Source organism: Dermacentor andersoni, chromosome 11 (assembly GCF_023375885.2).
Source record: "Dermacentor andersoni chromosome 11, qqDerAnde1_hic_scaffold, whole genome shotgun sequence".
NCBI lineage: Eukaryota > Metazoa > Arthropoda > Arachnida > Ixodida > Ixodidae > Dermacentor > Dermacentor andersoni.
Window position 1 is genome coordinate 105,020,761 of NC_092824.1, and position 25,716 is coordinate 105,046,476.

At 46.1% G+C, this 25,716-nt stretch overlaps 2 protein-coding genes across 3 annotated transcripts in view; both read right to left on the reverse strand.

Moving 5' to 3' along the window:
* Window positions 1-11,840, reverse strand: part of LOC126539006 (kelch-like ECH-associated protein 1B) — a 29,046-nt gene extending 17,206 nt beyond the window's left edge. The window contains exons 1-5 of one of the 2 annotated variants that reach the window (XM_055075281.2): window positions 11,749-11,840; window positions 6,139-6,559; window positions 5,420-5,618; window positions 2,428-2,577; window positions 416-697 (exon numbers count right to left, since the gene is read on the reverse strand). In XM_055075281.2, the coding sequence (XP_054931256.1) occupies window positions 416-697; window positions 2,428-2,577; window positions 5,420-5,618; window positions 6,139-6,494 (987 nt within the window). In that variant the 5' untranslated portion in view covers window positions 6,495-6,559; window positions 11,749-11,840. The remainder of the gene's footprint in view (window positions 1-415; window positions 698-2,427; window positions 2,578-5,419; window positions 5,619-6,138; window positions 6,560-11,748) is intronic. The other variant, XM_055075282.2, reaches the window with a different exon arrangement.
* A 3,008-nt stretch (window positions 11,841-14,848) lies between these two features.
* The window catches only part of LOC126539007 (gamma-interferon-inducible lysosomal thiol reductase-like), a 77,932-nt gene continuing 67,064 nt past the window's right edge, over window positions 14,849-25,716 (reverse strand). The window contains exons 4-8 of the mRNA XM_050185695.1: window positions 24,515-24,592; window positions 22,521-22,616; window positions 21,687-21,839; window positions 17,134-17,220; window positions 14,849-16,707 (exon numbers count right to left, since the gene is read on the reverse strand). Coding sequence (XP_050041652.1) covers window positions 16,648-16,707; window positions 17,134-17,220; window positions 21,687-21,839; window positions 22,521-22,616; window positions 24,515-24,592 — 474 coding nt within the window. The 3' untranslated portion in view covers window positions 14,849-16,647. The remainder of the gene's footprint in view (window positions 16,708-17,133; window positions 17,221-21,686; window positions 21,840-22,520; window positions 22,617-24,514; window positions 24,593-25,716) is intronic.

Sequence of the window (25,716 nt, forward strand, 5' to 3'; positions counted from 1 at the left end):
TCCGTACACAGTAAACCTCCGTCTTCCTGCCTACTCCTGTCTTGTGTAACTGTGACGTCACCTATTTCAACGTAGACGTCGTATTCGGGACATTGTTGCGCAGCAGCGGTTCTCGAAACTTGCATGATAGGTTGAAACTTGCATGAAACTTGCAATTGGCCGAATAAGCCAGAATTACTTCGTTATATTGATCAGCACATGTACTGCACTACACATTTATATAAGGATTTCAAGGGGAATTTCACTTCGTTATATTCATTGTTTCGTTTTGTCCAGTTTCGTTATAACGAGGTTGGACTGTAGCCCGACGAAATCGCTCGCTGACCGCGAAATTAACGAAGACAGCGTTTCTAAAGCGTACCTTATCAGCCTAGAAGTTAAACATAGAAGCTAAACAGCTCCTGCGCGCCCTCACCCGGACGACGTCCGCGACGTAGTCCGCGCAGCCGGGCCGGTCCCTCAGCAGGGCGCACTGGGCCAGCTGGCGGCGCAGGAAGCTGGGCGCGAGCCGGTGGCAGCGCACGGCCTTCCTGAGGGCGCTCTCGAGGTCGCCCGCGCGCCGGCGCTCGTCGTGGCGCACCCACCGCACCAGCGCCTCGTACACCTCGGTCTCGCTGCGCACGTTGAGGCCGTCCCTGCGCAGCAGCTCGAAGAGCCGGGACCACGGCAGGGACAGGAACTCGTCCAGCCGGCACACCTGCGTGGCACGAAGAACGAAGGGAGGGGGGGTGGAAGTGGTGCGACGTCTATGCGAAACCACGTGCAAGCAATTTTGAACGGTGACAAGCGACAGGTTTGGCCGTCGCGTCGAAGAAGAAACACGGCGATACAAGGATTTGATGCGTGGAATGAAGCTTATAGTTCGTGCACCTCGCTAAGGTTGGGCATGTTGGTGTGCCATTAGAACGTGTATAACGTTGCGCGTAAAAAGGCGCGAACAAGCGTGTGCATCTTCGTTCCTCGTTTTCGTCTGTGTCTTTTACTTGCAGCGTTACACGTTTGATTCGTCCACCTCCTTGGAATCCTTGAAAAACATCGAATTAGGGATGAAAAAAGAAAGCTTATTCAAGGTCCCTTGAAACTAATTGGAAATAAATTATTTCCTTTGTTTTCCTTATAAACAAGGGCTTGGGGCGACTTCTAAAAATTCAAGGTGATCAACTCCTCATCGGTGCTATCCCGTGGACACTCTCTCTCTAGGAAAACGAACCTATATATTCTCTTTTGGGAGTTTCGCTGAGCGACTGCAGTCTCCAATGCCCACAGCCACTCACGACTGGCTTGTTTGAATCGCCATTACCTTCGTGGTGCTAAAGACGAAGCCATATCAAGCGACCAAGCCGTACCACCATTTTTGTTGTTTTGCTAGCTTACCGACATTGCAGTCATCGCGGCTTCGTTTTCGAGGACTGGGCTCTAGAAATGCCTGGAGGAAAGTAAGTTTTAACTATTTGACTTTAACGTGACGAATATCCTTCAGTGAAGCCGTGCACTATTGACCCTTATCGAACGAACTTTGACGTGCCACAAGGCGATTGACATCGCTACAATGGGAAAGCCAACATTGAAAAGCCACCTGACGAGCTTGAATCGTTCGTGTAATTCAGTTGCTAAAAAAAGAACTGCAGCTAAGTAGGAGGAGATATGAATACTTAAATTTATGTGTATGACTGAAGTTCGTTTCAACCTCCTTGAATTTTGGCCTTCAGCAACCCGGAAATCATTTAATTTTGCTTGGGTTAATCTGCACGAACCCTCATAATGAACAAAAGCTTTGTACTTCTTCGTCCACGGGCATGTGCTGTCCTTGCAGTTCAATAGTGGAATCAAGAACAAAATGAAGCCGTCGCTTCGTCACAGCGACCAACATTCGTCACATGAGAGGAACTGCTTCAATCCTTTAAACTATAGGCCATTCGGTCTCGGCGAGGATCTCGAATGCGACAGCCTTGGTTCATTGAGGTAACGTACGGTGGTTTACCGGCCAGTTGCCTGCTCCTAAGCTAGCGCATTACGTCACTGCTACGCGAGTGGCGCTGGCTAACACACCCAGTGCTAGATCTAGTACGCATAGTCATCCGCCTATATTATGCTCAATGCAGGACAAACGCCTTTCCCAGCGATTACTCGTCTCTTGCGTCAGCTAACCTCATCTTTATGTGTACAAATTTCTTAAGTTCATCACGCCACCTGATTCCCTGCCCTCCTCGACTGTGCTACCCCTCCCATGGCACTAATTCTTCAACCCGGGGTTATCTACCCCGCGAACTACGTTGCTTGCTCAGCCCCATTTGTTTCGTCTTAATCTCAACTAGAATATCTGTTACCCCCTGTATGCTCTCTACTCAACACCGCTGTCTTCCTGCCTGGAAGCAGGATCGGCAAGCGTTGGGCGTATACTGTATAGTATGCAACGTGGACACCCACCATGGAAAAGTGCTGCTCGGCGAAGCGCTCAGCGCGGTCTTGCAGGTCGCGTATGTGGTGCTGCTGGCAGAACTCGGCGATTCCGATGCAGTTTGAAGGGTCCAGCTGGCGCTCGAGGAATCTGCAGCAGGCGTTTGTTATGCGTTGCACCTAAAACGGTGCCGCTCGGAGAATCACTTCCACTGTTCCCCGCCACACGGGAAAGAGAGAGAGAACAAACATGAATGCGCTCAGCTAACGACAGCTGCTGCGTACTGTACAGCTTCAACTTGGTCTGCGTATAGACCTTTCCAACGAGAGCTTCTGGGGCGTCGCCATAATGGCCTCTGGACTGTTGTAATTACGCTTGAGCCACCAGCAAAAACACCGCGCATGCCTTTGGTTGTAGCCCCGCGCAACAGCCCAAAAAAGAGGTGCTCTCTCAACCTGATGGAAACGTCTATAAACTCTAGTCCATTTGGCATGTGGTTGACGTGCGCGGCCACTTTACATCCTGGTGCGTCGAAAGTTAGGGATGCAGTTAGGTGCAGCGGAAAGGGGAACATAGCGTACTATGTGGAATAGGGAAACGTGCGCATGCGCCGGCTAAACACCTCGTCCTATAGTCAATGACATCAATGCGTAGAAAACGCAACACACAGGTGGCTCCCGAAAAAGCGTGATGCGCCTGCTTTTTATCCCTCCGCGCTCAAGAAAACGACTACCCTGCCCCCCCACCCCTCCCCAGAGTTTTGCGCGCGGTGGAAGACGGCACGCTTCCTCCCTAGCGCGCGCGAGATCAAGCCATCGTCTTCGGCTCAGCCTCGCACTCTTTTCACCCGCACTTGCAGCATACGGCGCGCGGCCACGCTTTTATCCCAGTTGGACGTTATATGGAGCATCACGGCGACGCCGACGGCGAAAATGCGCCTGGAGTGTCCGTATAATTGCTATCGGAATAAAAACAGCGTCGTATAGACATGCCACCGGCGCTAATAGGAGGTGTCCCTGTTGTATATAGCAACCATGAACACGCCGCCTTCGCGCACTACACGCATGAACATTGTAGGGACGAAGAATGATTATAGGACAAAGGGGTCGTTAGAAAATGGATTAGGATTTGTGATCGGCCAACGCGAGCATTTTGCGAGACGAGGACTTGGCGCAAGCTGCTGCTTTGGCGATGGCTGCAAGTTAAGTATCTGCGGCGTACAATGCAGAACGCGTGGTTACGACTCTTTTGTTTCTTTTTCTGCATGCAAACTGGAGCGTTGGCTGCACTATTTCAAATCCCACGCATTGCTAATGCAAGATGGCGTCCCTCAGAGATATACTGGTTACTAGATGCTTAAATCTGTGAACCAGTTGTCTCATGAATCTAGACGAGCATAGAGAGGACAGGCAGTGAAAAATGCATTAGGAAAAGTCCGTTTCCCCTCGAGGCATCCTTTGCGTGTACACTTCTAATCTCGCTCCATATAAGTCCTGCTAAGTAACTTCCACTAAGTGAGTGGAACGAAATGAATACCGTTATGTTGTAGCAGTGGCAATGATCTACACACACACACAAAAAGTAAGAAGTCGACGTAGATTCCACTTAATATGTGGAACAAATTTGCAAATATGTTCCCCTTGCGGCACCTATGTGGAACAAGTTTAAGTGTACATACGTAGACGGTCGCTGCGCAGGCGCACATTTCAAAAGATCGATCGAAGCTGAACTGCTCGTTTCGTTATATCTCGTTCTTGTTCGCTTTACAGAGGTTTTGGTACCTCTCACGACATTACAAGCCGTTGGAACATTCTGCAGGTGGAGTGTTTAAGCATGACCTCAGAGATCGGGCAAGTGACAAGTGTTGCGATTTCGGAAGCAAGAGTTAGAGCCCAGGGCTGCACAACAAGCCAGTGCGGGCCAAAATCAGCCTCTCTTGAGAGCCACACCGGACGCACTTTTGTGAGAACTGTTGGATGTTTTGATCGCGGAAAAGGAGGCGAGTCTTTTGGTGTCATCGCACTCGTTGCTGTCCTCAGAAAGTCTTGTAACGGTCGTGTCGGTCATAAAAAAAAATTATAATAATAGAATGATGCTGTTTTGCAGAGTCGTAACAAAGAACGTCTGCTCACACATGTAGGTGCTTACGAAGAGAGACGCCAGTTTAGCGCCCCGATTAGAGACGATTCTGTATTTGCTCTCTTCGAAGTTCTCATAAAGACGAATGAGGGGCTGCTTTCGGTTCGTGTCTTTTATAGCTGCGGCACAGCAGGTTGGTGCTATAAATGTTATAAATTTCGCATTCATGCGTATATACACACGGGCTGGTCATCGTTGAGTTCTAAGGAATACTTAAAAATCGCATGTGGCATATGGCATAATTCTTGTTCTTGAGCTGGATTATTCGGAGAGGCGGACATTGCTAGCATGGGAAATCGACACGCATATTTAGCTAATTCACGAAAATCCCCCTAATTAACTTCTTGATTACTTTACGGCACATATTGCAATTTACGAATTGTAGCCGGTGAGTTGGCAAGACGCACCCACTTGAAGTCAATTTCCAGGAGGACAGACTTGGCATGCAGTTCAGACATGGCATTGCGAAATTTCCGTACACTCGTCGGTTTCAGTTTATGCATGTTATAATGACGGATAAATTTAGTTTTCTTTTTTTCGGTGACCCTGTGGTCCGCATACTTTTGCTCACGGCTGTACATGTTGTGCAGCCCCTCCCCCTCTGTGGTGACTATAAGTATGGCAAGCTCCCCACCATTGAGGCGCCTTCTGCGCATGCGCATTTGATGCCTCGCGCGAGGATGGCACGTATACGTATATAGCGTCCGTAAAACGCGTGCTCTCGCCCTCCCCTCCCCCTCTGTGGTGACTCGGTATAACAAGCAGCTCCCCCCGCCGTTGAGGTGCCTTCTGCGCATGCGCATTTGACGCCTTGCGTGAGGATGGCACGTATGCGTATATACATAGCGCCCGTAAAACGCGTGCTCCCGAGTGGACGCCCACCTGCAGCATGTTTGCGGCGAGCAGCAGCTGGCAGACGCTCTTCTCGTCCACCTCGATGTGGCCGGTGTACGCGAAGTGCACGATGAGCTCCATGGCGCGCAGCCCGACGTCCTTGATGGAGACCCTGCGCGCCTGCGACTCGCGGAGGTTGCTCGTGAACATGGCTCTGAAGTACGGAATGGCGGCGGCCAGCACCACTCTGCGCACGTCGAGAGAGAGAGAGAGAAAGATTGACGCCAGTATAAAGTATGTGACGAGAATCGCCGAAGTCCCGCGTTTTTAAAATGTATATGGATGTTGCAAATTGTGTCATTTGGCGACTCGCTCAAACTGGGAAGTCTGCTTATCCATTGGAAATCAATAGAAAGTGTATACGGTTATTTTTTATGTGGTTCGTAAAAGGGTTGTACAAGGTGCCTATGAGATTATGACCTGACACTGTTCACTTTTCTCTCTCCACCTCTCCCTCTAACTGGACTTTTTCTTTAAGCTGTAAAATTTATAGATTGCTCACAAAAAACTCTTTAAAATGTTTGGACTACAAACAAATCAAATTAATGGTCACTTGTCTTCGGCCAGTTATCGCTAGTTTTTTGGCGACCCGTCTACAGCTATACAACACACAAAAAAGAGGACAAGTCAGAGCAGTCTCTACGGAGTCTAATATTAGACAGTCTGTAAAGCTTCTGAATTTTTTCACGAATATTCTTCCCGCATACCTGTGCGCCTGGACTACGCCTTCGCCGGACGCGTCAATCTCGACATCGCACAGCTTGCGGTCGCGCCACAGGGACTCGAGCGAGGACAGGGCCTCGCGAGGGTACGACGCCCACTCGGACTGGTCCTCCCGGTCGCCTGAGGACCGCGGCGGCAGCGGCGGCGGCGACGACCTCAAGGCGTCGTCTTCGTCGCTGTCTCCGCTCCCATCCGCACGTCGCGCCCCCACGCGGAAGCAGCGGCCGCGGCGACGTCTCGCGGCGGACCACGGTCGGCACACTCGGCTTCGGCCTCCTTCGCCGTGGGCCGTGCATTCCGGACGCATGCCAGAAGACTCCTGCTGCTGCTGTCCGTCCATTGCAGCCCGCGCGCAACCGCTGGTGGCCGACGCGAGACCGCCCCGCAGGTCCGTGACTTCGTGCTCTGTACGTGAAGAACGGATGTGGCGAACACGCGAAAAGGTTGGAGTCCAAGACGAATCCCCATCATGATCATCATTAGCTTGGTAGAATACATAGCAAGGCAACGTCCTCTTTCAGACACGTTCATAACCCCTACCAGTCTCGCAACAACACATTATTGTTTGTTTATTTTTTTACAGCCAGGCCGTATACCTCTGCCGTCCAAGGAAATTTTCGTGTCGTTGTTGGTGTGGTAAGCAAAACACTACCTATGCGTGGGGCGATCCCGAGGATAGTGCATAGCCGGGCCGACCTGCGGCGGAGGTGCAGTTCGCCATTGAGGGGCCCACATGCACAGCTTCGCTGGTCATCCTTGTTCACAGAGTGGAAGGGCACCGAGTTTTTTTTTTTTTTTTACGCGGCTTGGATGCGAAAACGATCTGAATATTCAGGTCCTAAACTGTGGCAAAGCGTACCATACGTGATCTGTAGACATCGTCATCATATTTCTACGTCCACTCCAGGACGAAGGCCTCTGCCAGCGATCTCCAATTACTCCTGTCCTGCGCCAAACTGATTCCAACTTGCGCCTCCAAATTTCATAATTTCGTCACTCCGCCTAATTTTATGCCGTCCTCGACTGCGCTTCCCTTCCATTGGGACCGGTCATTCTGCGACTCTGATGGACCACCGGTTGTCCGAGCCCTACGCATCTACATTGCCTGCATTACGTGCAGTGTCACGACACTGCAAACATGGCACACTACATACATCTGCGACAGCTTGATCGCGACCAGCCAAAATAAATGCAATGTAAGGTTTGTCGGGTTTAGCCCATGCTTTCTTGCGGCTTTGAATTCCATTGTGGGCGTTTGCGCCGATATTTAACAGCGACTTGAACTGCGTTCGTGAAGTGTGCACAGTGCTCGAAATCGTAGCGAGGCGCACCGCTGTTCCAGTAAATACTTTGCTGCACTGTGGAGAAAGGCAGCGGGGCAAAACGTTAACTTGAATAGCTACGCATTTTACGACGTAATTTCAGTTCGTATTTGACGAAGCTGATGCAATGTACAAAGTTTACAGCACCAGGGCGTTCTAGCATTGTGCGATTACAATGTTCCCCACAGTGCAAATGATCAGAGAGTTTATCAGTGAATCTTTTTCGAAAATTACTAATAAATTGGAAATTACTGCGTATACGTTACGATGTCCGCCACTGCTACAAAACTTGGTAGAGAAAAAAAGAAAAGACGCCGTAATTCGTAATTTTACTTCATGTACCTTACTTTTAAAAATAATCAGGCCATCGTCAAAGAGGCACGCGGTATACGAGGTTGTGCGAACTTGCCACATATCGCTCTGAGCTGACTGATCCTAAACACCTCTAGCAAGTGACCCTACTTCTCGTCTCTGACATATCGTAAGCTTAGGCGCCGTATTTCCTCAGTAGAGCTGTGGCTTGGGGCTCCACAGTCATTAAAATTGGCAAGTTCGGAGACTCTAAAGGCACCGCGTTGTGCGACGTTCATATTTCTGGTCGTTGTGGTTATTAAAAATATGAGCCAACATGAAAAAAGCCGTCCCGTAGTGCAACCTTAAATTGCCGTTATTTGCTAGCCTTAATTCAATGATTGTGGGCGTCTTTGTGGACTTAGCAATATAGGAGTATCTCGTATGTTAAAAAAAAAAAAAAAAATGCGTCACCTGATGTGTCGAAAATACAAGCACTGATACTCGTATTGATGACTGTATCAAGATGCAGATACAAGATATCCGAACAGTATCGTAAGATGGTAATAATATATGGTTGTCTTTCTTACTGCCAAGACCTTGGCGACGGACATTGGCTTTTAAGGCGAGGCGTTATGGATCCGAGTCGGACGTGCTGGTGCTGCGATCAGTGTTTGGACTCGGGTTGTTGCGGATGTTGCACTAAAGAAGCGAAACTTTCTTTGTTGGGTCCGATAGCTTTAAATCGTAGCGTTTGGACTGTGCAGAGGAGTGTGGGTGGTGAGCGGGATAGCATCAGCGCCTGGGAGAATTTCGCGGCAACAGATTAAATACTAGAATAGAAAACGAAAGTCAAATTACTACTTTCTCTTTCTTTTTTTGAATTTCGCGCCGGAATTCCAGCGCCGTCAGTGACGTCAGTGCCACGTGTCACAAACGTCAACGTACTTTCTCGTATTCGGGTAGTTAAATGGCGCAGTGCAGATGTTCTCAAAACTTGCCAAGACCGTTCCTTTAGGCTCCTTTAGGCTACTTTCGGCTCCGTTACAATACGACGTGGTTCCATCTTTACCGCTAAAAAAAGGTTAACTGGGGCCGAGAGGCTGACGTCACAAAATCAGTGGCGTCACGGCCAGTTGGTGCGGAAAGTTCGAGGCGGCGTCGCCACCCGTCTTTAGTGCTCACTTTTTTTTTTCCTGACTTACAAAGTTCGCTTTTGCGGAAACGGCGACCTTTCTTTTCTCGTTTTGTACGAGTTCAGTTTACTGATGGCGCTCAATTAAAAATTTCTTTCTCGTTAGTGGGTCCCTTTAAGCTCCATAATTTGATTAATTAAAGCTGGCTGCGCAATTATGTATACTCATCGACGTCCCGTCACGGCTGCACTCGTGGAGGGAGGAGGAGGAGGCCGAGGACGGATTCGCGTGGTTTGATAAGAGAGCTGTTTCCTATCTAGCCGGGCGCGCGTGCCGATAAGGGCGAAAGTGCGACAAGCCGCGGAATGCCGTTCTTGTCTCCGGGGGCGGAGGGGGAAGGGGGGTGGGGGGTGCGATAAGTGACTTTGCGAATATTACTCCCATGGAAGCTACGCTCCGCTATCTCGCGTACTACTTAACTGCGAACGCGCGCTCACACACACACGAAATACGAATGATGTTCGCATTCCGTTGTCGTGTGACCCAAGCTCTGACGGAAATGGAGCGAGAATAAATCCGCACGTGATAATAATAATAATCATGATCATAATCATATTATTATTATTATTATTATTATTATTATTATTATTATTATTATTATTATTAAGCATAACACTCGAAGACAGGCTCACAGCTATTCGATTGAATGGGGTACGTGGTATTGTCGACTATTCATTTTTTTTCTTTTCGTAAAGTGAAGGTCCTGCCCCTCTAAATCTAGAAAAATATGGTGACAAGCCTCGGAGTACCGCGTAAATAGTTCAATGCAATAGTTCTTGTGCAGTAAGTTTCGGTTTCATTTCTACTGTGTTGTGACGTCATGACGCAGTATGTGATCGCATGGGAGCAGGACATTGCGTGTGGGGTAAGATGCGGGCACCCCAGCTCGGTGGACTTATAAAGTTTTCAATCAATCAATCAAATTTGAAAAGTTTTGACACTCGCCCCGGATCGTCGGCTATATGCTGCCGCATCGGCTGTCGCAAGGAACGAGTAGCAGCATAACGGACGACCCAGCGAGCGGGAGCGAGTGTCGATACATCGCTCTCGAGTGAGTGATTTGAACCACTGATTTATGAGTGGGTTTTCTTTTTTCTTTTTCGATACTTTCGTAAACGCAACAATTTCCCTCTCCGCTTGAGATGTATCTACAGACGCAATTTACAGAACTGCGATTCTTGTTCTTGGTGCAGAATTGCAGGTTTGTGATGTTTGTGCTTGAATTTCTTGTTTTTTAAGCTTCTCCATTTTCGACAATATTTATTTTTTAAATCTAGGAGGCCATCAATTTATATTCCGCTTCCAAAAGACGGCACATGCAAGTTTTTCTCTGAAGTTCAGCAAATTTCATTTCAGACGGGTCAGCCTATACTTGATGAAAGAAAGGTTCCGGCGTTTTGCATGTACTTGAACACGGAAATCGGAGTTGGCTCCGAGCCATAAGATTCCTCTCAAGGCTCTTCATAATGATATGACTGCGAAAGAGTTTAATTGTTTGCGTAAGGAAGACGATGAGCTGCAGTACCTTCGGAACCGTTACAATATCGTACAGAGTGGATCCAGTGGATAACGATGACGAAATTTAGGGTGGGGACGTATGCGTCAAAGAGTGCTAATCTGAAATGCTTTCATGCGCCGCATTTGAGCCACGTGGTTTCTATTGTTTCGAACCGAGACGTCGAAGAATGGCGTGTGAATATTTCTGAAGGTTCGTTTGTTAGATGGCTCCATGTAGAGAGCGTCGTGGTATAACAGCGAAATTGCAGCTAGCACGGCTTCGCTACGTAAGCGAGGCTTCTCGGCCGGGAACGGTCTCTTCCACAGACCCGTCTTCGGCCCTGACCTCGTCGGTGACGTCATTAAAGCGGTGTAGCATGACGGATCAGACACGTAATAGCCACGTGACCCAACCTAAAGAGCTCCCTGACCGGTGCGCCTGGAAAGAACGCTCGGGTTTACGCGCTAATAACTGACGACTTACACACGGTTATATCGTCCAATGCCCGAGGTTTAGCAGTCGGTATTTCGTTGGTTTCTGGAATGGTATAACTTGTTATTGAAGACGACCGACCAGCAATGCGGTTGTGTTGTCTTCCATGGAGATGGGGATAGCTAAACCTCCTCACGTGGCAATTATAAAGCGTGATAACTAAGGCCCTTCGCGTGCCTCTAGACAGTGTATTATAATATGCACATGTTTCACCGTCAAATGTATATAGCAGCTAAGGAAGAGCCTGTAATCACAAGGCCTTGCACTTATTGTTGTCTCCAATTTCTACCGTCCTGGTTTAAGCAACTTGCCTGAAGTCTGTATAGACTATACGCGCAGGGTAGCAAACCGGATGTTTCCGTTTTGGCTAACGCTCTTTTCCCGTCTCTTCTCACACACTTGACTGACATGAGTGACTTAATGTGCCGTTAACAGGCTGTGTACGCTTTTAGGTTCATAGACCACAGTAGACCGACAGAAAGAAACTTGTTAGCGACTTTTGAACAGACTATGTACAGAATGCCAAAGCCAGTCTGTATACTACCACAGTCACTGAGGACTGGCCTGTACAGCACTTGATACTTTAATTAAAGAGAAGGTAAATTTAAGGGTACGGAAGGTGTCTGTCTGTGCAGGTCCTGTGGAAAGGCGAGGACAACGCAAGCAGATGTGCCCGCAGAAAATCTATCGACCCTGTACGCAAATTCGTTTTCTTTCTTCTTCTTCTTTTTTTTTTTTTGCTTACATTAGGGGTCCTAAATGCCCTGGTCTGGTTACGCTTGTACAAAGACTTACCGTAATCCGCGGGCGATCACGAAGAATCCGCTGGTCCCGGCGTCTTCCCGCGTCCGGTCACATTCAGTGACGGGCGCTGCGCCCGAAGCCTTCCGTTCACACAATCCTCGACGTTCTCCCCGACGGGGCTTCCGAGCCTTTCTCCGAAGCTTCCGTCGTCTCCCACTCGCTGCGACGTCGGGGTTCGCCCTTATCGTCGCGGGTGAGAGACGCCAGCCCCCTGACGCGCGAGATAACGTCGTCGCCTAGCGGCGGCGTTGAGAAGAGCGCCCGTCGTGGTCCAGGGCGATGCGTCAAGGACCGCCGCAGCGGCCGCACCGTAGCCCCGCAGCCCCGCGTGTGTCGACGCTTCGCGACAGCTAATAGACCGCCGTTGAATCATCGCCGGCCTTTTGGATTACGCGCTAAACCACCTAGCTGGGCTCATCTCGGCCATCGGCCCGATCTACTTTGCATTTTCTCTTTCCCACCGGCGCAGCTACCTGCTATTTCCGTCCGCCCTCGACTCGTCCCTCTCTGCGAAACGCGTGGTGACATTACCCAAAATATATGCTCCAGAGGGGCCTTTTTAAATTGGTTGCCCAGTGGTTATATTAACTGAGAGAAGCAAAGACGCCCGTCTGGCAAGCTATAACGCTGTTGTGACGTAATCAAACGCGCTGCAGGCATTCCTGGAAGAGCGATTTGGCAGAAAAGGAGCCAAGGGGACTAACTTGGAGGGACTCTTTGTTAAATGCTTCAGAAGGAGTGAACTGGGCTAGTTTATGGATATTTGTGGTGTTGAAATGCAAAGACAGAACAGAGGCCAAGGCAAGTGCTTGCCCTGTCTTGGCCTTTGTTCTGTTCTTGTTTGCTTTTCAGTGTCACGAATTCAGAAAATTGGTTGATTGACTGCATTTTATCTCTAGAAGCGGCACCTCTGGTAGAAGCTATTAAGGTATGTTTAATCGCCTTTCTTGACTGGTAAAATCCAGTGGTCCCATAGCTCTTCAATAATGGCCGCACAAAGCACTCGGTAACTCGGCATTATTAAGACACTAGTTATCTGCTCTAAACTGACTTATCCTCAAAGTGCAGCTTGAATGCTATTTTATGCAACTTTGTGCTCTGGTGCGCTCTGAAACGGGCAGCCAAGGATGGACGTAATTTGTATAAATTACAGTGCTTGGACATCTTTTACACTCCCCTCTCATTGGAAAGCAGCCAGAAATGTCCCGGCACTACGGAAGACTGACATGTCATGGCTTTTATGGCCACTAGATTACAAAGAGTTGTGGGTAGGTCTTTCTAGACCGAGTAAAATATTTTTGTGCGCACAATTGACAAAAACACAGTGAAGGGGGACACACGAGTGCTCGTGTGTCCCCCTTTCACTGTGTCCTTGTCAATTGTGCGTGCAAAAATATTTTACTATGAAATTGTACCAACTTGCCCAACTATCAGTTCTGCTGCAGTTTATTTCTATACCGAGTTGGCATAGCATGTGCAGTGTGGCTTACTGTTGAAGGGAAAACATCGGTGTAGAGCACATGCGATTTTCCCCCCTCTGGCGAGTGGTTGGTGGCACTGGTACCTTTCTACACACTGGTGCAGTGCGTTGACATTGCCTCAACCGGAATTTACATCTAGAGCACCAGCAATGTGAGAGCCACCCATTAGTGTCCCCTTTAAAAGTGGACTGCTGCACAGGGTGTTTCAGTGTAAAAGGAATACCTTATTGGTATTTGGTGGCAACTGCTGCAGCAATGACCTCCGGCACATCTCACTCAATCATTCTTGCTAAGTAGAAGTTCTCCTTTAGAACATACTGTTTGTACAAACGTGCCAATATAGGAACCTACAGGTTCATGAAAATCCTGCGGAAATGACAAAGGGGGGATGGTAGTATGATTTTTTTAGTTTCTCTTGAGCACAAACCTGTTGCGGGATACATATGCACTTTATTTATGATGATTCACCTTTAGATGCAGCACAAAAATGAACAAACTAGAAACAGCAAAGACTGAAAAGCAACACTGTTTTGATCACATTTACTTTTTCAGCGACTTTGCTATTGCTGGTTCTGCCTACTTCAGAAAGCTATCTGAATAAACTTGCTTGATGCAGGTAGTCCTCTGTCATACGATATCTTGTGCTGCCTCAATAGGGTGACTTAGAATAAACTTGCTTGATGCAGGTAGTCCTCTATACGATATTTTGTGCTGCCACAATAGGGAGACTTAGATGCAATCACAATTTCTTTCTTGTATGCATTTTTTGCAGTCTTGTTTCTCGGCATTTTTGAACATTTTGAAAACTTTTTTTACGAACAGAATCAGTTTTTTGTAGAACTTCACGCAACATTCGTAAAATCGTAAAACAGGCCTCAACTCGTTTACCTCATGAAAATTTGGGAGTTGGCAGGTATGCTTTATGTTTGTTCATTTTAGTGTAGAAGGAAGGACAAAGTTTGCAGTTATAAATGTTAATGACATCTTCCCTTCTGTTCTCTGCTGTAAAAAGTTCTTTGTCACACTGATGTATTTCACTATGCAGTGTCTTCATAGCGTAGCCTACTCGAGACTGAAGAATTGCACAGTCCCTGTTGTGGCTTTCTAGAGCGTGGAAGACCCGTGGTCCCACCTACCAGAGCAAGCTGGAACAACATAGTTGCTTCTGCGCATGTGCTGCCAGATGGACAGAGCTTCGCCACTTGTCATAGCCATGCCCCTTTCGGATGAATCTGCCCGATAACAGGTTACAAGTGCACGCAATTTTTTGTCATGTGATGAGTGGCTGTGTTGTCGTGACAGGATGTGCACCGATTCAGAAGCGTTCCTGGCGCTTTGCATCTATCCCGAGTCTCCCTTTCATTGGGCGGAATCATTCAAAAGAGTGAGTTTTGCAATGTACATGGATACAACAGCGAGGGGTAAAGCCTTGTCCACCGGGCAGTGCATGCTCAGAAGCAACTATATCGTTTAAGCTTGTTTTGGTAGGTGGCATAAGAGTCTCAAAATTGCACAGCTCCCACGCTCTAGACAGCAGTGTCGTGTGCTCATAAAGGTGTGGAATGAAGAAAGCTTCATGCAACACATAGCACAAAGGAAAAGAAGAAAAGGAGGGTAAAACAGTTTTATTCATTCTTCCAATCACACCCTGCGTGCTACAGTTGAATGGGCACAGGTTCGATTCTGTTGTTCATTGCATTTGATCGATCTGCAAACTCCTGGTTGATACAGGCAGCACTGCATCAAACCTATTTTAAGAAAGACTAAAACAGCAAAATGACGGCTAAAATGAAGAGCTGTAAAAAGCTACTTTGAGTATGTTCACAGCAGCTGACAACACACCTGCCAGTACAAATCATAGGGACAATGTCTTTGTTCATAGCCTCCAAAACGCAATGTTAAGCAGCACTGAACTTGCAGTGTGTGTCTGTTCCCTCTGTGCACACGTGCTTATAGAGTCTCCAAAGTGCATACAGGCACGTGTATTTATCAGTAGTGCTGCCATCATCTTAAAACTGTGCCTGCACATTGTAAAATGGTAGCTACTTTAAAAGCACAGACAGCGATTATAGCTAACAATTAAGAGAGTGCAGCCTCAAGGAATGTGAGGCCTGGAAACAGTGCATTCACAGAAACTGTTTTGTTCAACAATTCACACCCACACAAGCCACACCTTTTCACATGCTTAGTTAAAGTAAACAGTGAACAAAGCTGAAAAGAAAGGAGAATGGCACATAAAGCTATTGATGTGCTTGGCTTGGTAACAGTCATATGAAATGCCAGGATGTGGCCTCAGATCAGGATGAGCAGTTAGTTTGTGGCTGCAGCGCAGCGAGTGCTATGCAGACCCTGCAAACTAACATAAGAAGTCTAACATGAACACGTATAATGGAATCGGGACATTTGAGGCCAGCAACACATACAGTACGTGAGATCACCACTACAACAGATGCGGCTACAGTACATCAATTTTCCTAAAAAGCAATATTGCTTTGCTTATCATACAGCCTTGAAAACCCCAGTACGCAGTTAAAAATGTGTGGGAAGCCACATTTAGTTGCGAACAGTTTGAACACTAGCTGAAGGAACTGCACGTGCTCAAAAAACCATATTGCCGGCAAATGTGGGTCTGTGCATGTACTGGCCCTTCAGAAGTCGTGTGACATCACAGGCACTACACGTAAGCTCATGGCTGTTCATAGGTCGACCAACACATGTTAAGTCACTGCCACAACATACTATAGGCATTTGATATAAGCACAGCTGCATTCCTGTTCAAGTGGTTCATATGCATTTGTTTCACGTTTTTCGTGTAATTCATGTGGAAATCATATAGGGTTAATACTATTACGCAGTCCTATTTACATCAGACGAATGCACGAAACATATGGAATCATTGGTACACGAAATTTTCCTGTATAAAGGTAGTTTGCAACAGAGCTGGAGCAGAGTGTTAACTCTGCTTGTGATACGCAAGTAGAATTCAAATGTTCTAGAAAAGCTTTCTGAACCCTTTGTACAAAAGCTAGCGATGCTGTTTGCATCAGTATTTAGTGTTTACAGTGTGTGTTTGACACAGTGAGGAATGTCAACTGGAGAAAGGGTGTAACAGTTCAAGCTCTCCAATGCACTATACATGGTGTTGCTTAAAAGTGTGTGACTGGAAAAGAGAATAAATGAACTAGTGTAAACAGACACCTCACACGAGTACATAGCCTTCGCTAAGGAAAGAAAAAGAAAGGAACATATACGCAGAAATTAACTTGTGTGATGATGTCCCAGTTCAGTCCAAAACAGTTGTTGACACTGGTCCCACTGACATTGCGAAAGTCCAGGCAAAAAGGAAAGTTGTTTCGTTTAGATGGCCAACAAGATGATCAGTTGCAGTTCAGTCGTTATGGTGTTGTCCCTAGGAAAGGGCCGCTTTACAGGCCTGCGGAAGCTCGATTGGCTGCGTGCTCGGGCTGTCCTGCATTCAGAGAAGGCAAAACCCTGTTTCACTATTTTCATTCTCAGCTGTATGTGCAGTACTTCCTTAAAAAATTAACTTGTCACCACTGCTTTTTAGTACATAAGGATGTCCAGTATGTCTAGTTATCAAGGGTCATAAATATAGCGAGGAATCTAAGGCCTGAATCTTAAAAAAGCACAACTGCCCTGAAATAAAACTTATTTGTTACAGTGTATGACCCTCGTTATTAGTGTAATAAGTCAACTGTGTAGGAGGATGAAATAAGGAAGGAAAAGTATGGAGGTCAATCAGACGCACGTCCAGTTTGCTAGCTTACATGGGAGAAGTGGTTTAAGGGATGAAAACTGCGTAGCCGCATCACAGTCTGTAATGTGATGGCCACACATGAAAAAGAGTATTGAATTGTAAACACAGTGTACGTACCCCTGTGCACAGTGTTTCGACCATGCTCTTGTACTCTTCGCATAGTGTCCTCTTGAAGCTGGTGAACGCGTCGTACATCTTGTCCTTCTGTGATAAGAAAGCCAGGAAGAGAATGCTGAGCACATTTCTGAACATAAATGAAGGAAGACATGAAACAGCTTCATATAACCATGAAGAAAAGCAATTGCTTAGCATAAACGTACATGCCAACTCTACAAAACATTCTGTGATGTTTACGAATTTGAGTCCATTAAAGTTGCTTCAAGCTTTATGAAAAATAAACTTTGTTGCCGTAAAGGTTTTGCTCGTCGGTATCTGAACATTGAATCGGAAGTCTTCTGATGGCGAAAGGAGATAACAGGGGCACTTGCTCCATGCAAGTTTTTATGGTGAAAATGTTAACGCTGAAAAAAAAACAGTGTAATATCAAAACGTGTTGCTTGTCAGTATTTGCTGTTCTAAGTACATCACTCTTTGTGGGCCTATTATAACGGGGTATCATATTTAATGAAGTACATACATAACCATAAAAAATGTGCGTGTTCAGAACAAGCTTTAGAAAAAATTGTGTGCTGTCCTCCAGCCTTTCCTTCCCACTCGGTGTCGTGTCTTCAGGATTTTACAAATGTTGGCAGGTTGGCAGGTAAACATGAATTGAAATAGTGACATGACATTTTTGACTTGTAACTTCTTTGCCTTTATGAACCAGCTTTGGTTTTTGGTAACCACCTTATTATACTTATTTAATGAGCAACATCATCATACTTAGCCTTACTGCTACAACATGTAGTGTTGTGTCATGATGCGAAGTCTGGTATTTCGAAACTGGCATCAAATTAAAGTATCATATCAGCCTACTCGCCAAGCATAAACTTTTTACATGTGAAGAGCATGTGGTAGAGCTTCTACAACTTCTATATTTGTCAGTATACTTTTGTGGATTACACTTCCAGAATAGCAAATAGGTTGGTCTGAGTACGGCTAGCGATGCCACCATGATATTCCTGCATAAGCTGCCCGTGACATTGTATCTTTTGATGGCAGCTGCTCTGAAATGGTTAACTGTATACTAGTAATAAAAAGATAGATGTCATTGTATTCAGAAGTGGGGAGAGACGTGCAGCCTGGCAACTTTTGTGCGGTTTTCATGTGCAAAAAGAAATTATAATAAAGGTCAAGATACGTGAATATACTGTGGAGCCCGTGACAGACTGTTGTGGTTGGTGCTGCTGTTATGGCGTGAAATTCTAAAGGGAAAGTGTGGCCTCCTTTTTCTCCCACGATGGAGTTTTCTTCCCATTCTTGCTTCCTATATCAATAAATAAGTATATGTGAAGAAATGATTGAATGAATGAATAAGTAAACAAATAAATAAAATGCAAACATACCTTCAAAAAAGTAATGTACAAGTCTGAAATTGTGTAGCGTTTGTATTTTTGATCACTTTTTACAGCAGGAAGAGGTGTTGCTTATGCTGCAGAAAATGGCATCCTTCGTCTTGAAAATTTCAAGCTTAACATTGGTGCATTGTTTCAAATTGGTTGCTTGTCTTTTAACGTTTTCTTTGCATAAATAGAGTTTGCAAGCACTGACTGGACCCATAGCCCTATGCGAGCGTAAGTTCAAAGAAATAATTTTTTGTAAAGATGGTTAGGACAATATAAACACTGCACAAAAATGAAATATTCAGAAATAACATGTTGGGGTTCTGTATGTGTACAGTAAAAACACACATGCAAAAAGAGACTTGTATAGTAAAAGCCTGAAGGAGTCTAATATTTGTTTACATCAGATACCTATAAATTGCTCCAAAAAGTGTTTCTTTTTTCGTTTTTAATGAGTTAGAAAAGATACTTGACGTTTTTATTCATAGGAAATTCCATGAGACCATTCGGGAAAGTAATTTTGTCTGTTTCTTATGGTCGATTAAGAAAGTTACTACAATGTGTTGCAGACAAAGATAAGCCTTTGCCTACGAAAACTTACCTCTGGGTGCTGCAAAACAAAGATTTCAGTGGTAAATTATTTTAAGCTGAAGCATTGGCTATTCAGAAACTAAAGCACGTCTTATAGTTCAACGCTGGCTCATTTGTGTTACAATATAACCTGTACTTTTATGTTCCAATGATATCAGGGAGTTTTGGCTTGTCAGAGGCAGCTGTAGAGGGGGTGGCCAATCCTTCAATAGAGTTTTAGCATATCCGGTATTCCCGCAAACGCGGGCGGATTGCTGGATGAGCGGGGGCGTAAACGTGAGCGGGCGGACTGGTGACGCCACCTAGTGGCACAGTGCTCAACCAAACACAGAGCTAATGTTGCAGTAACTTTCGGTGCTGGAGCAAATTTTCGACAGCCGCATAATAGTGAACAGGATTGCGCCGCTATGGAAAATTTACACGATCAGCGAAGAATATAATTGGCTCCATTTTCTGGTTGAAATTTGCGCCACGAGGTGGCGTGATCAATCCGGCCACCCACGTTTACGCCCTTGCTCATCCGGCAAAGCTTGCCAGAATACCGAACATGCAAAATCTCCGATAGAGAGTTTTAGCTACACAACTACATTACTGCAACTCTTTAATGTAAAGTTTTAGCGTGTCCGGTATCCCGGTAAACGCACCTGGGCTGGGCGTTTTACTGTTTGAGCGGAGGCGCTAACGTGAACGGTCTACATGGTGTAACCACCTGGTGGCTCAGAGCTCAACCAGACAAACAGCTAATAATCGCAGTGACGAAGTGTATTTTACTTTTCTGTTGATTTAAATTTTCGGCACCAACACGATTATGACGCTGCCGAATATTTACAGGAGTAGCAAAATAGGCTGCACTTAGTTACTGCATTATCATCTTAGTGCAGGCCGCTCACGTTTACGTTTCCGCTTATCCGGTAAAACGCCCAGTCCGTTTGCATTTACCGGAACACCGAACACACTATAACTCTCTATGAGAGAGTTGTAGCGTGTCAGGTATTCCAGCATATATGCGAGGGAATTTGCGTAATATCGGACGCTGGTAGCGACATTTTGTGACGCTTCATCTAAGCTTGTAGCCTTACATAGACATTTTGGTGTTTAGTGAATGTTCTTGCTGACAAAAAATAAATAGGCAACGTATTCAAGATTATAGCGCGTCCGAACATTGAATATATATGAGGTTTTATGGAGCAAGGGCCAATGGTGGCCAAAAGAGCGCAAAACTTGCGTTAACAGCGAAGTAGAATACACTTGGTAACTGCAATATTAGCTCTATTAACAAAGAGATAATATTGTAGCTTATAAGCGCAATCAATCAGACCGCTTACGTTTACGTCTCCGCTAACCCGGTAATCCGCTCGCGCCTGCCGGAATAACAGACACACTAAAGCTTTACTACCGCCTGACTGCCCATCAGCCCCCTCATAGCACCATGGAGTGCCCCAAACAAAAGTGGATAATCATGTTCTGCCTCTTAACAGGGCAATTGTGGCGCCACCCCTGTAACTTGTCGGTATACGTATTACCGTTCACGGAATACCGGGTTAGCAGAGAGGTGTACGTGGGCGGTCACGTTGGTGGGGCGATCTTGTGGTGCCGATATTAACCAGAGGTTGCAGCGATCTACTATATTCTGCTCAGTTGCTGGTTTGAAACATTGGTAGCGATGTAATTAACACACATTTTAAAAATTTCACCATTCAGAAAACGCCCATGAAACGCAAGAAAAAAGACACGTTTCTTACATGTTGTTTCGTAAGGCGTCACAAGATGTCGCTAACAGCGTTGCTTGTGTCGGCCACCTGTCCGGTAACCCGGTATATCGTAAAGGGTAATGTGCTTACTTACAAGCTAAACTCTGTTGCCCGTTATATATCGTAAATGGATAAATATTCATGTTTATGCGAGCGGCTTGTAAGTTTTCCGTAGACCCAGCGCATTAGACAGGCAAACATATGAGCGTTTGCAGAATAGCGGGTTACAGGAGAGGTGTGCGGCAACAGCGCTGGTAGCGACATTTCTTGACGCAGATTTTAACTAGAGAGCGAAGCTAATACTGCAGCGACTTGGGTACACTACTTAACTACTGACTTAAAGCAAAGGTAGCGACATAAATGTTAACGTGCAGTCTTTGAATGATTTTCCTTCTGCGAGAACGCTCTCGTGACACAAATTCTACAAACGCTTTTTAGTTAGACAAAGGGTCGCAAGATATTGCTACCAGCTTTACTGTTGCCTCCCACGGCATCGGTAAGCCAGTGATCCGTAAATGGTGACAAGTGTTTACTGCCAACCTGATACTCTATGTGCCTATTCGCTCCGTCGACGTTACAGTGCCGGAAAAGACAAGATCATCGAAGAACGCACAATGCGCATTAACCAGACGCGATGATCAATTCTTCGCGACAGGCGTCTGGGCAAACGAGGGGACTTTATTTTTAGGAACCACGTGAAGCCACGAGGAACACCTAACAGCGGTATTATAAGACAGGGGTAGTTTACATTGGCGTCATTGTCTGTTGGGTCCGTACGGTTTCTTCTAGCGAGTTCTTCGATATTAGAAGAAAAGCGTGTACTTGCCCCGTTCATGCGAATCCACGGAACAAACTCTAGCCGGCCCTTGCTGTTCACGCTCTCGGTCCACTCGGCGAATCTCAGCTGGAGGTCGTTGCCCTCCTTGCCGGAGACGCACTTCTGCAGAGCCTCGGTGTCAAAGCCCTGCTTCTTGGCGCACTGCGCACGTTGGCGAAACAAAAGGTTGCACGCACAGGTGAGCACAGGAGTTCGCTTGCTTGCCATCGTCTCGCTCAGCTAGATCGCCCAAGTTGAATAGCACGACAGCCTCTTCTCTTTTGAGAAATTTCGAGTCTGAGACGCACGCAGCTGTCGTCGCTATACAAACTTCCGTTGTAACGACGGGAACTTGCAAAGTGTATACACTGTCGTGTATACCGTCTGTATACCGTATACCGTCTGTATACCGTATACCGTGTATACCGTCATAATGTACACCGTCTGTCGTCTTCCCATCACAACAAAATGAGTTCTGCCGTCGAGACAGCAGATTATGTCCCGGCTACAGGAAACTATCTCGTCGTGACAAAACCGCAAACTTACGACAGAAAAATTTGCGGTGTTTTAGGCTATTCTGTGTCGTCTGGGAAACTTCACTTGCAGTTTCCCGGTAGTCAGGATGTAGGACCTAACTCACCAGCCAGCGCGCTTAACGAGTGCGAATTTACTTTGTGCACAGATGTAGCTTGAACGTTCACGACATTTTTGAAAATGTAATTTTATGCCGACTGTTGCCAGAAAGCTATATTTCAATACCCGAAACAAAAATAAAGAAGAAAAGAAAAACGCTAGTTTATTGTTACGAAACACACACATTTTGAAAAGAATAGGTTTACTCACCGCTTCATACGCCCGGTTTGGATTTCTGGACGAGAACATGCACACAACGAGTGGCAGGTGTTGGCTGGGATCTGGGTAGTACTTGATCACGCATGTCTGTAAAATAGAAGGCAACTAAAGTAAATGCGAAAGTCTGTGTTGCGTGCAGTAAGGAATCGCAGTACAGTAAGGTGAAGTTTCGGGGTGCGCAGTACTACGCTCAGTAACCTCTCAATGCACTCCATCTACTCTAGTATTCGGTATTTACTGCGCTTTCGCGTTGCTTTTAACTGGTGGCTTTGGCTTGAGCTATGGGAAGAGAAAAAAAAGTGCCCAGCGTTCCTGACGCGAGAACATGCTGCAGCAAATCTCGAGGAACTTCGATGTAACAAGCACAGATATAACGAATTGTCTAATACAACGAAGTACAAATAATATAATTCCCACCGATATCGTCATGTAACAAGTGCATGCATATGAAGAATACTAGGTATAACAAACGTTATCGTATCGGATGTGTCTTCGTTATAGAGAGGATATTACAAAATAGCAGGGAACGTACACACATCGGTGACCGCATAGACTGATCGCATAGGCTAGGAAATCCTACGCCATCTTACGGCAGAGACATACTACAGTGCGAATAATTTTCTTGCTAAGCTGTAATACGTTCACAGTGTAACATTCGTTTTTTGCAACGCACTGCTAATCGAGATACCTGAGCTCGTAACATCTTTCACAACCCTTTTCCTTCTTCCCTCACTCGGCGAGACCAACAGCTATTGTGCCACGCAGTGGAACCTCGATATACCTAACTCGGATATTATGAATTATCGGATATAGCGAATAATTCTAAGTTGCTTCTCGCAGCAGTCAACCAGTAATGAGCATATGCCTATAACGAACATCGGATATAATATTTTCTCGTAGGATGCTACTTCGGTGCAACGAGGTTCTACTTTTACACGGAAACTGCTATCCTCCCGTTTAACCTGGCCAACTTCTGCTAAACAGCCAGGGCAGAATCTTGTTGAAGCTAGGCTCTGACATTGTCAAGGGCCCCTGAATATAAAGTATGTTCATACCAAATTTTAAAGGGTTCAGGTGCTAGCGCACAAGTTTCTTTTGCCTTCTTGCCACCCAGTCGTGATCACTGATGCGTTGGGGCCGTTGGGCATTTCGTTCTTAAGGTTCTCCGTACAAAGTCGAAGGAATGGCTTCGTGGAGACATCTGTGGAAGTCGTCTACAGCGGGCAGTAAACAGTAAATATCACTTCCGCCCTTTTTTTCTTGAGTGTCCTGTATAAATACCCATAGAAGCAACAGTCCAGGTTGTTCACCGTCGTCTTTCTGAACATGTTTCGTTAGAAACTGATAATAGTTACTAAGCGTAGGCTTCTTTGTAGCACTTGTAGCTGGGCTTGTTGGTTGGTGCATATTCAGCAAATACAGAGAAGCGCTACCTGGAACGCGGATGGAGAGGGTGGGACGAGTGCTGTACTGTCAACTGTATACATTTCTTTGACTGTTCAGCCCCTCCCCGCCCGCTCCGTTTCACCCTCTCCATATGTACTGTTTAACGACTATGTTCTCTGCGGCATTGTGTAATGAAACGACAAGAGTCAACGATAAATAGTGACTAACAAATGTGCGCCGTTGAGAGCATCATTCCTTTAATAAAGCGAATAGCTTCGCATAAAAGCATTCGCCTTTTCGCTTATATAGACAATCGTGGTCGATGATTCCTGCGCAAATGTAGGTACAGGCTGATCCCAAGGGCAGTGCAGCGTCATATTCGCCCGCGTGTCTCGTATATCAATTAGCCAGTAGATCTAACCGATAAGTATCCCTAGCAGCACATATCAACGGGTCTACCGGGCAGCTACCACTTGCCGTTGATAGTCAATCATCCTCTAGTGGTTCCTGCCCAGATTGTGTTCATGCGTCATTGGTATTCGCGCGGTGCTTTTGGTATTTGCGTACGGTACAAATAAGGTGGGTGGCGTGGCGCTTACCTGCAATAGGTTTCCGTAGCATTCCTTGTCTCCGTGCTGGCAGTCAAAGCTGTACCACTTATTTGGCAGTTCCCTCCTCTGGAAGCAATAGGAGTGCAAGAAATAAAAAAGGAAATTGCGGTGTAAAATGAGAATTTTTTTTTTGACTGCTAGCCATCGTGAAAAGAATGGTTGGCGGAATGTTGTATACTTACTCGAAGATATAATGTAAGGGATAAATACTTACCAACTGCGTGTGTGTATGTGTCAAGAAGAAAAATAAAAGGATCAGACCATTGAACAACCTCATAAGGGTAGCTGAGTGACAAGCCAGTATCGCTGACGATTGCGCGGTAGGTTGGCAACAAGTACTGTACATTTACGCTGGCGAACAAGGACGTAGTGATTTCAAAGGATAATAAATCGAGCTGCGCAACACGTCAAGAAAATAACCACAGAAAATTACGACATAATTTAGCCAACGAGTTCATTTGGAAATGTGGTTTGTCACAGCGTAAAAATGATGAAACTCCCTACATTAGCTTTTCACGCGTTTCCAAAAGATGACTAACTTTGTTGAAGGTTAGGGAATAAGGCTCTCAAACCGGTAATTAATTGCGTACATCGATACCTTGCGCAAAGTTGCGATGACGATAAGTTTTGGGTTGCTCTTACTGTATCTGACGTGAGTTAAGGGTCTGTGTGAATGTTCCGTTCGATCCTAGAAATCTGAACACGCGAAACGCTTGAAATGCGAGGACACAGGTCGGGTTAACCGTTTGAAGGAATGAATTACAGTTCAACGCTAGAAGCACCCTTTAATATCCAAAAGAACGTTTAGGGAAAAACAACGGGAGACTGAAGAACTTCGATAGATACTGTTGCATTTAGCAGGCTGACTACCATCCGAGAAAACCTGGAAAAACTGGAGTTTTCAGGGAATTTTTGTCACCTCTGCAAAATTCAGGGGGATAAATACGGTGAATTTTCGCCACGGTTGCTTTGAACCAGGGAAATGGGTATGTGCAGTGGTTAAGGCAAGGCTGGTGGTACGAGCCAGAAGGGAAGCCCAGTTTTCGATTGAACCTACGCAATCTGCAGTTAATGGCGTCTTTTGGCGATTGTGTGAGTACAAACGCAGCCAGGAGTTTAAAATATGGATAAACACACGATTGAGTCGCATCTGATAGTGCACATTACACCTGATTTACAGCTTACAAGTA